The sequence below is a fragment of the Lynx rufus genome, unplaced genomic scaffold (genome assembly GCF_022079265.1).
Source record: "Lynx rufus isolate CCGP_SWC_20201006 ecotype Redwood Valley unplaced genomic scaffold, mLynRuf1.p SCAF_6, whole genome shotgun sequence".
NCBI classification, from domain to species: domain Eukaryota; kingdom Metazoa; phylum Chordata; class Mammalia; order Carnivora; family Felidae; genus Lynx; species Lynx rufus.
The window spans coordinates 114308019-114325968 of NW_025814878.1; the positions used below are offsets into that span (position 1 = coordinate 114308019).

Genomic DNA, 17950 nt, shown 5'->3' on the forward strand with positions numbered 1-17950 from the left:
CTACCCACAGAACTGCTCTCAGAACCAGCCTCTCCACCCCCAAGTTGCCCCCTTGCTGCTCAGTGTTCTCTCTGCACTCAACTTTTAATTCTGGCCAAACCTTTGGTGAAATCACTGTGGGGTTCTGCAGGGTCTATTTGCAAGACCAGACAACGATGGAAAAGCAGGAGGATACTGGGGAATCAGGCTGAGTGGGGGGAGATGCATTCAAGAACAGCAGATCAGTGGCTTTGGTCGCTGTGGTTGGAATGAAGTCCAGAAAAGGATGCAGAATTTTAAGGGGAAGAAATCTAAGCAGAGTGTCATGGCCAGTCTCAGCACCAGGTCGCTGACTAGATCCCAGGGAACTGGGGGCCAAGTAAGGAGAACTCTTTATGGAAGGCAGTAGGTGAACCAGAAACCTGACACAGAAACCAAAGGGTGTAGGGGGATTGAGTAGTGTTTGTTCTTTCTCAAATCAAGGACATAGAACACAGTGTCATGGTAACCACGGATCTGGGAGAACACCCATCATTCTGTGTCCCATTAAAGGGCATGAAGGTCCCCTCTGACAGGGATGCAGGACTTGCTGGCCCTCTCCTAGTAACTTTTCAGCTCTCATTTCCCTGGAGTTGGAGTTAAAAGCATACATGCATCCGACTTCAGCTCAGGTCATGATCTCACGGCTCATGAGTTCGAGTCCCACGCCAGGCTCTGTGCCGACAGCTCAGAGCCTGGAGCCTGCTTCAGATTCTGTGTCTCCCTCTTTCTTAGCCCCTCCCCCACTCACACTCTGTCTCTCTCTCTCTCTCTCAAAAATAAAGATTTAAAAAAAATTAAAAAAAAAAGCATACATGCAAACTTAGGGAACCTTAAAAACTGGGGTTGTCTTTGTTTTTGTCTTTTTGAGAGAGAAGAAAAGGGATGAGCAAAACTGTCTCCTTTTTGTAGCAACTCTGGGTGAGAAGCAAAGACTAGGCAGGAGGAGAGGTAATAATCATTTTCGGAGGAACTCTCTGTCTCTACAACCTGCCTGAATGGGGAAGCCAGTTCCAACATACACACTGCCGGGGGCAGAAGAGGACAAAGTATTCATTGATTGAATCCTGTTACATTGTCATGGTCTCAGAAATCGTAACAGAAGCTGACTCTCTGAGGTCTGACAGTTGAACTGACAGAAGAGTACTTTAGCAACACTCCTTTTTCAAACCAACACCTGGCAAAAATTCTTATCCCTGGAGAATAAATTCCTTTTCTACTCCAACCTCAAATCCTGCATTAGCCTACCTGATGAGAGTAGCTATGTCCTCGTTTGGTAAACACAAGCGAGGAATATTATGTATGAGTGTTTCCTAGCTCTTCTCACTTGCACAAGGAACTACGCTTATCTTGGCCACCTTAGGTTGACGTGAGGCCTCACTGCAAGTGACAGGCCTGGTACCTCAGGGAGAGGGGTCTGCTGGCACGGTGGGCATGAGGGGAGAAGGTGGTTGATGGAATCCCGAGACAACACGGTATAGCAGAGAAACATGGACTTTGGAAACCATGATTCAGGCCAAGTTCAGGCTCTGTGAGCCTCTGCTTTCTCTTCTATTAAGTGGGCATAATAGAATCTAATGATAAAGCATTATATGTTGTAGGAATCATGAGACGATGTATGTAATGTAATAAGCACAGGGCTCAGAAAATAGAAAATGCCTAGAGTATGTTAGCTCTTACTATCTCCCTGTATGGCCAGAGTGATTTTGTCTCCCATTTATGAGGTGACCACCTGTCCCAATTTGCCTGAGATTTTCCCCTATTTATAGCTAAAACTTCTCAGTCCTGGATAAGCCAGGGGTGGCTGGTGACCCTACTTTTACCACACCTTGGTGATACGCCCGTCTCAACCTCAGCTCCCAGGCCTGCCAGCCCCACGGCAGAGCCGATGATCCTCTTGTTGGGATCTGTGCTGAGGTACCTGGGATGGATGCAAATGCCAAGAGGTAGTTTAACCATCATTTATGCTTATATTTAAATTATTTCCCCAGGCACTGGGCAGGTTAAGGTTATAAAGAACAAGACACAGGGGCGCCTGGGTGACTCAGGTGGTTAAGTGTCTGATTCCTGATCTCAGCTCAGGTCTTGATCTCAGGGTCGTGAGTTCGAGCCTCCCATTGGGCTCTGCAGTAGGTGTGAAGCTTACTTAAAACACACAAACAAACAAACAAACAAACAAACAACAAAACACAGTTCCCACCTCACAAAGGAGATGTAAGAGACATAGGGGGTAAAACTGAGGAGGAAGGAAGCGCTTAAGTGTGAACTGAAAAACTGAAGTTGTCTAATTGTTCATAGGGAGAGTCCTCCCTCCAAGGCTGATGAGCAGATCAGCTACAATAGAGAGGCCACTTTAACTCAACGCCAGACACTCCCACTGGAGTCTGGAGACAGGGCTGTGGTTGGATTGGGGGTGGGTAGTGCACAGTCAGAAACTCAATGAGGTCCTTTGGAAATTGTGTGTATGTATCATGGGAGGTGGAGGGACAGTCAGAAAGGTCTTTATAGCGGAGGGAACAAGTTGCTCTTCGAAATTATGTGTGATTTGCTGATGGGGGAAAGAGGATATTCCGGGCAGAGAAGACAGCATGTGCCAAGGCCCAATGGCGCTAAGCAGCATGGGAGAATCTGGGAAGGCCTATCTTTTGCTCTGAGTTGAGTACAGAGTTCAAGGAAGGGAAAATGAGAAATATAACCTTGTAGAGGTCACAAGGGTTAGATAGAGGCCTTGCAAAGGAGTTTAAACCTGAAGGGTAATAATAAGCAACATGATCAGATTTCTTTTCTGAAAGATCTCTCTGGCAGCTACAGTGTGGGGGATGGATACGATGAAAATGAGACTGTGGACAGAAAACCAGTGAGCGGAGATTTGTGACAGATCAGCCTCACAGGGGCACTGATAGGAGAGAAGTGATGGAGGAAGGGTCAACAGGCCTTGACGGACGAACAGAGGAGGAGAGTGAGGGGGAGAAATCTAGATCTAGATCTAGATCACTGGGGCTCTGGCTCCAGTGACTGGGAGAATGATGGTACATTAATAACCCTGGCTCTGTTACTTATTTACTGTGCAACTGTTCCTGAGTAGCTCTGAGCCTCAGTGTCCTCATCTACGAAAGGGTGATGGGTACCTAACTCATGGTGTTCTTGTGAGGACCTGACCGTAAAGGCACTCGTAAGTGCCTGGCACACTAGTGAGTTCTCTAGGAGTGCTTGATACATAAATAGATAACTCACAGAGGCGCGTGTGTGGGAAAAGATGGGATGTCTTTGGAACACGTACCAAGTGCCAGGAGCCCCCCAGGACATTGCCATTTGGCAGCTGAGAACAGACTTGGAACTTTGGAGCAAGGTCTGGACAGAAACAGATTTTATGGGTGGGAATTGCCTCCAGAAGAATGGGTAAAATTGCCTAGAAGTGTTGTGCAAATAAAGGAGAAGAGGACCAAGCAAGGTAACGTGAGGGACAATAACTTCTCAGTTGTTGGCTGAGGTAGGCTTTTGAGAAGAAAAGAGGAGCTGTCTGAAAAGTAGGAGAGCCAGGGGAAGCCACATGGGATGCTTCAGAGGTCAAGGGAGACAAGGACCTCTGTGTCATAAGGTGTAGTTCATGTTTCAAGACCTGAAGTATAGGAAAGTAAGAAGGAAAGAACAGAAAGATGGGAGGGTGGCCACAAGAATACCTGAAATATCCAGGAGTAAGTCATGGGTATCATGCTCACCAGGGGGCGCCAAAGACCCTCCGTGACTGGCAACAAGTGCCTCTGAACTCCAGCTGCTGGGGCAGCCTTGTTGGTTTCCTTCACTCCTGCCAGTCAGCCAGGTGGCATGCCTTTAGTCAACGAACTATTAAACTTCCACGACTCTGCTCTTCCTGTGGTGTGTGGAGAACGATCCCATCCATTTTTATCTCCTACATAGTTTTCACATTTTTCCACTCTCTTCACCTACATTGCCGTCTCTCCACTCCAAACCTCTATCTTCTTATAGCAACTGCTTTCTAAATAATCACTCTTCATTCCTTCTCGATGCCCCACCCACCCAACATGGTTCTTCCTGCTGCAATTTATTCAAAAGATGTGTCTCCTGGCACCTCACCAGCCCACAGTATTGGAATTCGAGGGTAGTAGTTCCTGGAGCCAGAGATTGCTGGGTTCGATTCCCACCTCAGCACTCACTAGCTCATGCTGCAACTTAGGGCAAGTTCCTTAAGCCGTCTGTGCCTCATTTCTTCATCTGTTAAATGGAGATTAGACTTACTTCATCGGACATAATGAAGACAAAATGAGTTGTTTTCAGTATACTGTTTGGCATAGTGAGTGTTCAATAAATGTGAGCTATAATTAAAGCCTTTAGGATAAAATTTCACATCTTTATTGTGGCCTAAATGCTCTGCCTGTTGGTCTAGCTCTGCCTTCTGGTCTTACCTGGAAGCACTCACCCTTTCATTCATGCTGCTTCAGCATTCTGCAGTTTATCTCCATTATTTTTTCTTCGGGCAATGTTCTGCCTGTTTCCCCTCCTCCTGGAAACAGCACACCACTTCTCATCCTTCTGAGATGTCAGAATGGATCTGAGCTTAGAGATCTCTCAGATAAACACCCTCTAGGCTTTTTACAAATCTTTGCATATTGTGGGGCTAGAAGAAGTACTTACGGTTTTTCTTAAAAACTGTGATTGGAGGCACCTGGGTGGCTCAGTTGGTTGAGCATCCGACTTCAGCTCAGGTCACGATCTTGCGGTTTGAGTTCAAACCCCACATCAGACTCCCTGCTGTCAGCCTGTCAGCGCAGAGCCTGCTTCAGATCCTCTGTCTCCCTCTCTCCACCCCTCCCCTGCTTGCACTCTCAAAAACAAACATTAAAAAAAAAAAAAAAAACAAATAACAAACCTCATTTGTTGCCTAATGTTGTCCCCACCCCCATAAACTAGGGGGCCAGCAAGCTATCCCATTCAGTGCTGGAGATCAGCTAGCAGGATTTTGCAGAGCTTGAACTAAGCTTATGATCCAGGAAAGGGGAAAGAAGCAAAGATGTGAGATCATCGAAACATCAGATCAGTTCCCTACCAGTGGCAAACAGTAAGGATTAAGTGTCTGGGACGGCTGTCATGCCCTTATCTTGGAGCCCATCAGCACCATGTACCATGAGAGTTAGTAATTCAACTCTATTGACAGAGCAAGCTTCGTGAAGGCAGGCAGGGCTTGTTCTCTATTTTCACCCCACATCACCCGACTTTGGCAGTGTCTAGGTCTATTGACCTAATAGTTTATGGAAAAATAAGAGGCAAGCCGGGGAGTCCAGAAAATGTTGACTGAATAAAAGCTCCCACAGGAGCCATTAGAGGCAGTAGAACCCATGGCTTCAAGAACTGGGAAGAGCACGGGAGGAACACCCACAGGAAGGCTCCACGTTTGTGTCCCTCTAGTCAGGCTGGAGATTGGTTATGCTGGAAGACAGGAATTTCAACCAAGGTAGCACTCAATCTGACTCCTGAAATTTAATAACATGCTGAAAGGGTACTATGGGATAGAGTACACCTGGGGCTTGGATCAGTAAATTAATCTAAGGTTAAAAGTAAATCAAAGGACAGAATGGCCCAAACTGAAGCAAAGGTCAGGGACCACAGCAAGGATTATCAAAAACCTGAGTCTTGGGAAATCCATACACATTTGCAAATGGCCCAATGTGGCAGGGTGGGAAGTGTTAACGCAGGTCTATCTCTGGCTGTTCTGCAATCCAGGCAATGAGCTCCCTCACCTTTGCTTAACTGCCTTTAGTGGTGTTCTCACTTTAGGTTGAGGTATACTAAGGTACCACCAAAGACACTACGTTGGAAACTCACCTTTTGATGGTTAAAATTCATTTTCCCAGACTATAATAAAAGTCTTAGGAGTAAATGCACAGAAGGGGATGCAGCCATACTGCCTTAAGATTCTGCAACTAGCCTCCCCCAAACTAATCCAACTCAAACCTTGTATTTTTTTTTTAATTTTTTTTTCAACGTTTATTTATTTTTTTGGGACACAGAGAGACAGAGCATGAACGGGGGAGGGGCAGAGAGAGAGGGAGACACAGAATCGGAAACAGGCTCCAGGCTCTGAGCCGTCAGCCCAGCACCCGACGCGGGGCTCGAACTCACGGACCGCGAGATCGTGACCGGGCTGAAGTCGGACGCCCAACCGACTGCGCCACCCAGGCGCCCCTCAAACCTTGTATTTTTGAAACAAGATGTAATCTTGCACATTTGGACATGCATCATCTCAATGTTTATTTATTCCTTCTTAGACTTAATTCCTATCCTACCTCCACAACAAACTTTATTAAGAACATTCAGAGCTTCCTGGGTGGCTCTATCAGTTGTGTCCTACTCTGGATTTTGGCTCAGGTGATGATCTCGTGGTTCAAGCACCATGTTGGGCTCTGCACTGACAGCACAGCATGGAACCTGCTTGGGATTCTGTCTCCCCCTCTGCCCCTCCCCCACTTCCTCTCAAAAATAAGCCAATAAAAAAGTATGTCCAGGGGCGCCTGGGTGGCTCAGTTGGTTAAGTTCCAACTCTTGATTTTGGCTCTCAGGTCATGATCTCAGTTCATGAGATCAAGCCCCATGTCAGGCTCCACACCAGGAGCACAAGAGCCTGCTGGGGATTCTGTCCTTCCCCTGCTCATGTTCTCACAATAAACATTAAAAAACAAGTGTCCAAATTTCCCAAATCTTTTCTATCACTCCTCATGAGAACCAGAGCTCAAAGAAATCCAGAGTTACTGAGTTCCACAATTAAGTTGGCTAAAGGCCAAATCAGGGGTTCTCCTCTCCTTTAAACTAAGGGCTTTCCAAAAATCTTAAAAAATGGTTCTCAACCCTAACTTGGGCATCACTGTCTCCTGAACTTCCAAACATTGCCCAAACCCCAATTTAATGAGAATTCATAAAGACAGTATCCCGAAATTATTACAGTATTTTAAGAAAGCTTTACTGGAGACTTAGTAGGTGGTAAGGGTGGAAAACCCCTTGCTATAGTTCAATTTGCTTCCAAAATCTTCTCTACCTTCTCCAAACCAGATTATACCCTACACCTTGTTTCTGGCAACACTTATGGCAGAATAGACCATTTTCTCTACATTAACATCCAGACCTTACATCAAGTTTGCTATGATGGTCTGTTATACTAAGCTATAAAGGTCTTTTACTTTTGTGGTTAGTCCCCAGTTCCAGAACCCATGTATCACAGTACCCTGAACTATATATACAGTCTCTCGTTAAGACAGGGCATTAAATTTACGGAGGTTTAGTTTTTTTAATGTTTTTTTTTTGGGGGGCGGGTGGGGAGTAGTGCATGCCACATGGGGAAGAGTCAGAAAGGGAGACAGAATCTGAAGTGGACTACATGGGGCTTGAACCCATGAACCAGGAGACCATGATGTGAGCTGAAGTTGGATGGTCAACTGACTGAGCCACCCAGACGCCCTGAAGAGGAGTTTTTATCATCTGAATTTGGCAAAAATTGCTGGATTGCATTTTATTAATAAACTGCAGGGCTCTGTAAATCTGGAATTTGAGGGTAAGGAGAAAATTTCAAAAGCAAGTACAACTGCCTTCTCAAGTCAGATGCAGAATACAAAAAAATACCTGCCATTGGCTACCATCCATTCCGTTTACATTTGGTTTGTGTGTTCAGGAAATAATCCACATAGAGCACTAAAGAGGAAAACCTCAGAACCTATCTTGAGTTCTAAACCTATCAAGATTATTTCCAAGGATTACTTTACAAAAAGCAGATGAATTTACCACAGGAACAGCCAACCTGGTTTAAAAACTAAAAGACAATCCAACTACAGGAGGGCTCTTCTGTTTTGTCACCTCAGGAATATTTTCCTCAAATTTCTCAATTATATCATTCTCCTTTTGTAACACTACAAAAGCAAACGCTATTAAGGTAACTCAAAATTTGAATAATATTTTCTTTATTTACAAGTTAGAATCAACAGACAAAGAAAGACAATCCAGGGGACCAAATGGGGAGATGACTGAAACCCCCAGGGGCCCCAAATGGAGCAGAAGGAAAAGGGAAAACAGAGTAGAAAAAAAAAAGTCAACGTAAAAAAAGAGCTCCCCCTTTTTCCCTCCCCATGGAGGCTGAGGGGACCATGGCCCCACACCCCTCAGCCTTACCTAGCTTAAAATAAATTAGAACAAACAACCTCAAAACAGGGCCTTTACAAGTGAACAGGGCAGCTATGGCCTCAGGTAACCCCGTATCAGGGCCTTTGCCCACTCCCACCCTGTACCCCTGCCCCACCCCAGTCATTTTGAATGGGGCTCTAAGCCCAAGAGGTCACTCTCAATGTGGCTGGGAACTCAATCTTATTTTGTCCATTTATGTCCCTCCTTCAGTAAATGTCCCTGCACCCCTCCCCCGTGCAGAGCCAGCTCTCCTACAGTGGGGGGGAGGGGGATGAGATGAGGAAGTGTCACAGCAAGGGGGGGAAAGGGTGGGGCAGGGTGGTCTAGGGGTCCGGTCCTGCGGAGCCTCCTGCCCCATCTGGCCTGGCCCCTTAGCCTGAGTCTGAATCACTGGTGTCTGAAGAAGAGGATGATGAAGAGGAGGAACTGGAATCTGAGCTGGAGCTGGAAGCGCTGAGGCGAGACACTGCTACTTGCTGTGCCGACGATGAGGACTCCGTTTTCTCACTTGCTGCAGAATAAGGTTGAAGGTTAAAGAGTTGGAAGTCTGATCTCCATTTATCAAGAAGACTAGAGGGGAATATAGCAAATTTGTGCTAGCTTTCAGGATACTCACCTTTCTTGGGGGGCTTTTTGGTGGAATTGAGCTGCCCACTAACATCCTGTAACCTCTTTTCTAGTTCCCGCTTCTTTTCCAAAGCCAGCTCCTCCTTTGTCTTTCCCACAGGTTTCTTAATGGCTAGAAAAAGAAACATTTCAGGCCTAAGGTTGCAAGTATCTAGTTGTAGTGCACCTAGTGTTGTTCTCAAGTTCCTTTCTCGAAGAGCAGGAAGTGACAAACATATCCCACCTCCCTGGAAGTGGACAATCATGAGTGCATCAAGCATACCCGGCTCACTACCCCTTCTCCAACTACATGAGGATTACTAGATTAATATGGTACAATTTATTTCATACTCACTATAGGGCTTCCGAGGTTTCTTTCTTAGGCAGGAAAGGACATAGCGCTCAAGCTCTCGAAGCGTGGATGGCTTGAGGGTTTCAAAATCAATCTCAATCTCTTCTGGGTTTGAGTCACGTAAAGAAGGCTCCCTGGCCTGGATTATGTGCACAACTCGACCCAGTTTCTCCCCAGGTAATTTGTTGATGTCCAAACTCAACTGCCGTTTTTCATCGTAACTCATGGGTCTGCTTTCTTCTTCTTCCTCTGAATCATAGCCTGTAGGCAGGGCAGGTGGAGCGGTCTTTGTGGCCTTTTTGGGCAGTCTACAGGCAAAAAAAAAATTGTCAATTAGGGAAGCATCACTAACTCCCAACACATTCCCACTGTCCAATTCAGTAATCCAAACTCTCTTTCGGAATTATACAGGCCAAGCATTTTACATTTAATCTGGGCTTTGAGAACTAGACATTGGTATACTGGCCCGAATCCATCTTTTTGCTCCCTAAAACGCTACTAACACACACCACTGCGGAAAACAAGAATTGTATAGACTGGTATGGAGAAAAGGAACAGACAAACTAAGGGAACAAATCAGGGCTGCCAACTGTTTTGTGCAAGTAAACTTTTATTGGCGCAGTCATACCTATGCTTCCATGTGGTCTTTGGCTGCTGCTTCTGCATGACACCAGACAAAAATCTGTTTGTTACACCCGACCACTTACAGAAAAGCTGTGCTGCCCTCTGGGTTAGATAAAACTCGGCAAGGAGTGGGAGAAAGCATCCTCCCCTGGAGATTACAGAAATAGCCAAGCCCATCTCTGCTTCTCACCCTCTCAGAACTTACTTGGTGCCACTTCCTCCAGCAGGTCCAAAGCCAGGGGGACCTAGTGTAGCAGCACTGCCACCCCCACTGCCACTTGCTTTCTTGGACTTCTTGGGCTGAGATGGGCGAGGTGCCCGAGTTCCCTTGTCCTCTTCATCAACCCCAGCTCGGCCGCGATGCTTCTCTGCCTTCCGTTTCTTCTTTTTCTCTTTTTTTTCTCTCTTCCGCTTTGGCTTGGATATTGGGCCTTGGGACAGAGCAGCCAGTTGTTCATGTACTGCCCGGAGCTGGAGAAAAAAGAATCAGGTGCACCATGGGAAAAATAAAGTAGAATCAAAAGGAGTTAGAGGAAAAAAAGGGCAAAAACAGGGCACCAATGTCTTACAAAATAAACTGATTATAGTGACAAAATACCTGTTCCTGTAGTTCAGCCAATCTATGAGCCCTTTCTTCCTCAGAGTCTGAGCTTTCACTCTCTTCTTCTTCCTCTTCATCCTCCTCATCTTCTTCCTCTTCTTCCTCAGAAGAGCTCTCACTGCTACTTTCTTCGCTGGAGGACTCTGAAGAGGATTTGGCCAACCCAGGTGGCAAGGCAGTAGAGACTGGTAAAGGCCCTGGTTCCAGTGGTTCATCTGGCATCTTGGCATAACGGAACTCAAATACATCCTAGGAGTAAAAAAGCACATTCAAAACCATGCTAGTGAATTGTGCCCTGGTATTTTTTTGAGTGTATTTGAGAGAGAAGGCACACGTGAGGGAGGGGCAGAGAGGAAAGAGAATTCCAAGCAGACTCCACTCAGTCAGCAAATTGTGCCCTGATTATACCCAAGCCAATTAGTGATGTAGTTGGTATAGTTCCAGTTTGTTAACAATGCATACTGAAAGATCCTCATAATGAGGTTGTATAGCAAATGACAAAACCTCTGCCCAGACCCATTTGTTCTTCAAATTTCAACTGTGCCACTCACCTGCAACTTTCGTGCCATGGCCACAACATCGTGGTCTGGGGGATTGTACTTATAGCAGTTGGAGAACATAAGCCGCACATCAGCAGCGAACTCCTGTGCATCCCGGTAATCACGATTCTCCATCTTCCGCTGCAGAAGGAGGCAGCATCAGAAGCTGCACAGGCAGGGAGACTCACCTTTCCCTGCCAACCCCAGACACCACAAGAGTAGCCCTCTCTTGAGAGCACAAAAGGGATGACCTTAAAGATCTATGCTCTGGGGTTCAAGTTTGAAGTCAAAGAAATTTGGGTGGGTTGAAGAAATGTCTACATCTAGAAAAAAAACCATTTCTAAGTGATAGGGGTGAGTGGCCTCTGACTATCCTTCCAACCCCATACTCCTCTAACCCAATGCTCCGAAGTAGGACTTAAACGTACATGGATAGGATTGATCTAAAGACAGAACTCACCATACAGTTTGAAACTCCAAGAAACACAAACTCAATTATCAAGTACTTAGCCTTCTGCTCCATTACCATTTTGTAAAAAATAAAATACCAAGAATCAAGACTGCTGTATGCCCATAAGTGACCGATTGTTTTATTGAGCCCAAAGTTCCAATCACTGCCTGAGCATCCCATCTGCCCCATGCAGTGGGTACCTTGACAGTGCTGAGGTCCATGGGGTGCTTAATGATGTCATGGTAGTCATGCAGGCCAAGAGCAGAAGCGTCCACTGGTTTATAGAAAGGCCAGGCATAGGCAGCATGCTTCTTAGAGAGCAACTCTTTCAAAATGCCATTGCAATGTTTTAACTGTTCTGACAGCTTTCCTTTCTTGGAACTCTGGTGTTGTTGCTGAGAGTCAGGTAAGTCTTTGCGTGGGGGCTTGATAGGGCGGCCACTCTCTCTACGCATAGGGGGAAGACGTGCTGCCTTAGGCTCCAGACTCCCAGGGGGGCTAGCTGGGGAACCAGGAGCCAGAATGGCTGTAGGAGTAGGTGTGGTAGTATCTGCTTTCCGCTTTACGCCTTTTTTCTGCAGAAAAAAAACACAAGATGGGAGCCTTTTACCCCAGGGTCCACCTCATCCGAGTCCTTTCCCTTCCCAACGCCCAAAAGAACTCCACAGATCTGTTACCTTGGCAAGGGGCTGGGCTGGGGGAGCTGCAGAGACTGCAAGGAGCGGGGGTCCAGCTGAGTGTAAAGACTTGAGAAGGGGAGAAGAGATGACCGACGGATGGGGAATGTTGAGAACAGTGGTAGGTATCTCAGGTGGTGGAGTATATAGGGCTGTGTGAGACACAGAAGAAACAGCAGGCACCTGATGGGCACTTGTAATACTGCCCTGGAGTGCTAAAAAAAAAAAAAGTAATAAAAAAAAGATTAGTTCTATTACCTTCTCGGTCTTTTGGTCTCCATTAGCAAAACTGCCTGCCACTCTTCCTACCTGCCAATTTGGCCCCCTTCTTGTGGCTGTTCTTAGGGATGGTCACCACAAGCTCTTGTTCCTCTTGTGGCATCGATGCTACTTTCTGTAGAAAGATCTTTTCTAATGTTTGTGCCATCAGGACAATATCATCAGTGGGCTACAGGGAACACAAACAGAAAGGTTCAAATGCCAGCTAAAGACAAACCATTTTCCTGAGAGGAATTCCTAGCCCCAAGTATCAAAACTACCCACCTGCTCAGACAGACATCTCTGTCATCAAGTACTGAAAATTACCTACACTGGGCCACTTATTTCCATGTTCTTCCCCAATTCTGTCCCTCAAAACACGGTAAAGAAAAAAATTCAAAAAATAAGGGAATGAGAACGTCAAGGAGAATAGATTCTGCTCTACTCAGCTCTCTGGAGGTTTCTCTTTGAGAAACAGGGCCACCATCCCCAAGTATGAAAATGTTCTACTTAAATAACCTTTACCACTAGATCTCTGAAGCCACATCACTTGTGTTCAGTGGTATCCTTTAGAGTTCAGATTTTCTAGATCCTCCCTACTCTGAAAATACCTTCCACAGTAAAAAACATTATGCCAGCAAAATATCTAGCAATATCAGAATCATTCTCTCTCCATCCACTAATAAACACACAGAAAAACTCACCTTGTTGTAGATGTAACAATTGGTGAACATGGTGTTAAAATCCTGCATACACTCTGAGGCAGCCCAGTAATAGTTGTTTTCAAGTCTCCTCTTAATAGTACCCATATCCATAGGTTGCTTTATTATTTTGTGATAATCCTAAAGAAAGAAATGCTAGGTCAGAACCACTGAAAAATAAATGCTGGTTTTCCTAGGCAAACCACTGACCCCAGCAAACACGCACATACACACCCCCTATGCATCAAAGTATGTAGTCCCCTAAACTGCGGCCCCAATTAAACTAAGGACAGAAAAATAATGGAATGGGATTCTTAGCACCCGTTGGGAGGCCCCTAGTGCCCTTCTCTAACCACCCACCTCCCTCCCAACTCTGGAAGGTTTCCCATCCTGTGACATTACCTCTGGGGCTGGCTATCCATGGGCTGCATGAGGGAGAGGAAGAAGCTAAGAATTTTGGCCACCGTGGTCCTCTCCCAACCTGGGGTGGGAATCTGTAAAATGGAGCCAGGGCACAAAAGTTAAGGAAGGACACATGGAGGGCACAATGAGAGATGCCAAGATAGCAAGCTGTTGGATCAATAATCACAAAGGACCAAGAATCCAGAAATTTGGTGGCTATCTGCCCTACAGGAGAGAGATGGGAACTCCCTAGGGGCCGCAGCACCTACACTAAGCAGCCCACCTCCATTCACACACATTCTTTTTCATTCCCAATACCTCCCCCCACTCCAATATCCCATCCCTACTCACCGGCAGACCCAATTTGACTGCATCCACAGGCTGCCTGAAAGGCCATGCAAACTGATGTTTCCACAGAGCCTTCATCACCACCTTGTGCAGGTACTGCAGCTGGTTGGTAACCCGTCCTGGCTTTTTGGGATTGGACACCTCCGGGGGTGGTGGGTTGGCAGGGGTCAGTTGTAAAGCCGGCACTGAAGCCATTGTGGGGCTCTCAAATCCCTCATACAACAGGGAGGGCTTTCGAATCCTTTTCCCTGGTGCTGCTGCCTCTGGGCCCAGCCCCAGTAACCCTGCATTCCCCTCCCCAGGGAGCCTGTGAAATGGGAAACATAATTAGATGTGGTAATTTCATGGGAAAAAAAAAACAAACAAAACAAAACCCAGTACAGCCAGTTACACGATACACCCAATAAATCCAGGCTTGAAACTTAGTGAGAGGTAATCAAACTTATGGAAATTATTCTTAACCACAACCAATATCCAAACAGTCTGTGGAGCTTTTGTTCTTGCCCCACCTCCCCCCAATTTCTAGTTCCTCCATTTTTAGTACACCTATTCCCAGCCCACCTTCTGGACTCTTGAAAAACTCTTATCATCTGCACTTCCACTTAAACGAGAAAAAAAAAAAACCTTCCCAATGGTTTCTGATAAAGCACAGCATAGCATTTGAACACCACAAGCTTTAGGGGATGGGACTTAAGCAAAATGGGTGGGGCTGAGAAGCTCAAAACCCAAGCTTCCTCCTCACTAGGGGCTAGGTGGTTGCCATGGTGGTAGGAGCCTGAGGGAAACGGGTGAAAAGAGAAAAGAGGAAGGGAACAAAACAGGGAGAAAATTTCATAAAATGCTGATGAAACACCTAAGAATCCATCTATCTGGGCACAAGAGATCACCATCCTCCCCACAAGCTCTTAGTTTAAAGCAGAAAATGAACCAAAAATCTAACGGAAAACCTTACCAACTTAAAATTTCCGACAAGGAAGGGAGCATTTGTCAGACTTCACAGTCTGGAAAAACACAGCTACCAGACCCCAGAAATTATTCAAATTCATCTCCTTCCCCCCAAAGAACTCAAATACAGAGCCGGCCCAATCCCCAGTCAAGGTCAGCAAGTTCCAGCCCAAGAGTGATAGAACACGCCTGACCCCGCCAAAAAAATAAAATTAACGGCTCCCACTCTAGCACCAGACTCTGGAAATCAGTGGCCAAGAGCGATTCAAATTTACACTCTTTGGTACTCCTCAGGACCCGGTGTTTCCCTAGGACCTAAGACTGGAGACATTACACCGAGATCTCATTGTTTACATCCGCAGAGCTGGACTAAAAAATCCTTAGCTCCACCCTCTTGCCCAAACGAAACTCTCAAAGCTATCAAAAACATCCCCTCCAAACAAAACGCACGCAAACCCCCGACCCAAAACTGACCCGGTCACTTAAAAGACAAATTCAATGACCTAGTCTGGACAGAACAACCCATAGCCAAAAGTAATCCCTCTACCCTACTGTGGGAATCTCCGTAGCCAGGCTGAGGCTCTATCACCATGGCAACCCTATAGATCAGATGTGGCCACGAAACACCCCAAAAGACCTATGACAAACCGTTGTTAGACGACAGACCCACCACCCGCAGGACCGGCAACCCACTCAACGTCGTCTTTTCCCATTACATTACGCTGCCAACCTAGCTCTGCCGGGCTACATCACGATTGGACCACGGCGGGAAAACTAACGTATAAATGGACAACCTATACTCCCGCCATACGCAGTGTCTGGCCGTCTACCACCGTTCCCAAACCGCCACCCAACCCCCCCCACCCCGCGAGCCCCCGAGAGCTAACAGTCGCGCCGCGAAACAGCATCGCGCCAGAGTCGGTTCCGTCCTCCCTCCGAACCCGACGTCCCACATTCCCGTGCCGCAACCCAACGTCCCCTTCCCACACGCGGATCGCGGGGACGTACTTGCTGTGGGGAGTCACGTTTTGCAGCATCTTGACGACGGGGAACCGGCACTGCCCTCAGCCGCGAAAAGTCCGGATGGCCTCGGTTCCCCTTACCGCCCGGTCCAGCATAACCCGGGAAGTGCGGGGGGGGTGGAGGGCCGCTGCCCTTGGCCCTCCAGGCGATAACCCCCCCGCCGGGCCGGCGCGAAAACAGTCTTCTTCGCTGCTTCTCGGAGAGCTCCCAGCAGCTTGGCGCGCTCCGCGGGAGGCGGACGGTGAGAAAATGGCGGCGGCCTCAGCAGAGGCGGGCGAGCGAGGGGGGACAGACTCCTCAAACACTAGGACGCCCCCAATCCCGGACACCGTCGTCAATATTGCCCGTTGTTGATCTGCAAGGATCCCCTCTTCCTGCTGGGACTGCCCGCAGCGGACGAGGTCCCGTTTCGATCTCGGATGGAGGCGGATGAACACGAAAAGTGGTTTAGGGAGCCGCCGCCTCCATCTTTGAAATCCTCTTGAGGGCGGAGTAGAGGGGGTGGACAGACTCCGAGGATTGGGCGGGGCCCGAAAAAGGGGAGCGTCGGGGGCTTCTATGGGGTCTGCACTGTCCGCCGGGGCCGGTCATAGGCCGAGACGAAGGCCATTTCCAAACGGATGGACGTGGATTGCAATGGCGGCCCCCGACGACTCGAAGGCTCTCTATCAGTAGGCAGAATCCTCCAGCTCGTTCTAGAGGCTGCTCCACTCCAGCGCGAAATGGCGCCGCCGAGCCCCGCGCCAGCCCTTTATATATAGGCAGGGAGGAGGAGCTTCGTCGCTCATGCGCGCCACCGTGCTCGAGATTTCCCCCACCCCCTCCGCGCGCGCACGCTCGCTCACGCGCGTGAAGAAGCAGAGTCGAAAGGGGAGGAACACCTCTCCGCGGGAGCGCTTTCTATTGGTTGACTGGAGCGATGACGTCATAAGCTTCATTTCCAAGGTGTCAGTCACTAGGCAGAAGAGTGCCGCATAGACCCATAGGGAACAGGCAACCCGCCACATCTTTGAGCCAATTGGCTGCGCTGTGGTTCGGCGACTCCAGGGAAACAGAGAGGTTGGCATGGGTGCAGCACCCTCTCCCCGCCTCCCCTTCCAACAAAGTCTTCCCAGGCGTCCAAGCCCGGTACCACCGGCGACTGCCAAGCTCGGGCAGGTCGTGCCATTCGTAGCTCCTCCATTGGCCACACCGACCGGACCGGAGGGGGCCGCGTGGGCGTAACCAGCCTGGGCCCGCCAGGGTGTGGCCGCAGGACGCCCGGCGGGTTGTTGTTCTCGGCAGAGGCGCCGCTGCAGTGAAGAATCTGAAACGAGGAAGAAGACGCCATCTTAGAACGCGCGGCCTGCTTCTCTGGCAAATAACTAAGGGTTCCCAGAAGTAGCAAAGAAGGGATCTACCGTTCCCATACTCCGCAATCAAAAATACAGGCCTGCCGCATTATTAAAAGCCTCCCCGTCTTTCCCCAGTTCAAAAAACCGAAAAACAAAGGCAAAACACTAACAATCTGGGCTCCCAAAGGCTGATCAACACAACCAAATCTAGAACACGTTCCCAAAACTTGCACCCAAGCACCTCTCCAATCCCTCCCTGCTCATACCTTCAGTTAACTATTAAGTATCTGCCTGCTCGACAAAATCCCGGCAGCCCTTAGTGGGAGAAAGATCTCCAAACATACCGATATACTCTAGAAATCGAAACCCACCTCCTCCCTAAACTTCATTCCGGTGCCTGGCTCAGAGCGGAAAAAGCAAGTCCTGTGAGGGGCGAATCAGGGTGAACACCCTCCCCCTCCTGGCGAGCTCAGACCTTTCCCCAAGCTCCCGGACCTCCCCAACCCCGAGGGCAGGCCCACACCCCCCTATTAGGGTCCCACCGCCATGGGGGCGGCAGGGCTCCCCCATCCCCCCACCAGGGTCCGGAGTCCTCCCCACGGAGCGGCTGGTCCATCGGTCAGCGCCAGGGAGGAGGGCGAGCGGAGGAGGCGGCGGCAGCGGCTCAGACTAGCCCTCCCCCTCCTTCTCTCCCCTCCTCCCCTCCCCCCTGGGCTGTCCGCCTCCGAGGAGGGGCAGGAGCCATTTTGGGAGCTCAGTCTCGCCCCCTCCCCCAACCCACCCACCAAGTCTTCCCCACACTCTAGTTACCTGAATAAGGTTAGACTACTTAGGAATAAAGAGCCAGAATTACAATGAGGCCAAGATCTCTCAAGCCATCTCTGGGC

General features: G+C 48.3%; 1 protein-coding gene across 2 annotated transcripts; it reads right to left on the bottom strand.

Annotated features, from left to right (window-relative positions):
• Positions 1-7965: 7965 nt before the first annotated feature.
• BRD2 (bromodomain containing 2) lies at positions 7966-15803 on the bottom strand. 2 transcript variants are annotated; one of them, XM_047101611.1, is made up of 12 exons: positions 15715-15803; positions 13765-14068; positions 13015-13152; positions 12362-12500; positions 12053-12267; positions 11576-11950; positions 10937-11065; positions 10383-10634; positions 9990-10255; positions 9164-9468; positions 8819-8941; positions 7966-8713 (listed from the first exon to the last, which is right to left on the bottom strand). In XM_047101611.1, exons 1-12 carry the CDS (start codon positions 15741-15743, stop codon positions 8574-8576), a joined length of 2415 nt encoding a protein of 804 aa, XP_046957567.1. In that variant the 5' UTR covers positions 15744-15803; the 3' UTR covers positions 7966-8573. The 2 variants fall into 2 exon arrangements, with proteins under 2 accessions (XP_046957567.1, XP_046957568.1); XM_047101612.1 differs by lacking the exon at positions 15715-15803 and adding an exon at positions 13414-13505 and having other exon boundaries at positions 13765-13857.
• Positions 15804-17950: the final 2147 nt, after the last annotated feature.

Bases quoted from the DNA above. Each gene is read 5' to 3' on its own strand.
- BRD2 (XM_047101611.1), bottom strand. From the start codon at position 15,743: ATGCTGCAAAACGTGACTCCCCACAGCAA. The intron at 14,069-15,714 runs GTACGTCCCCGC...CCCATTTCACAG, and splicing joins AACGTGACTCCCCACAGCAA to GCTCCCTGGGGAGGGGAATG. The intron at 11,066-11,575 runs GTACCCACTGCA...CTCCTTCTGCAG, and splicing joins TGGACCTCAGCACTGTCAAG to CGGAAGATGGAGAATCGTGA.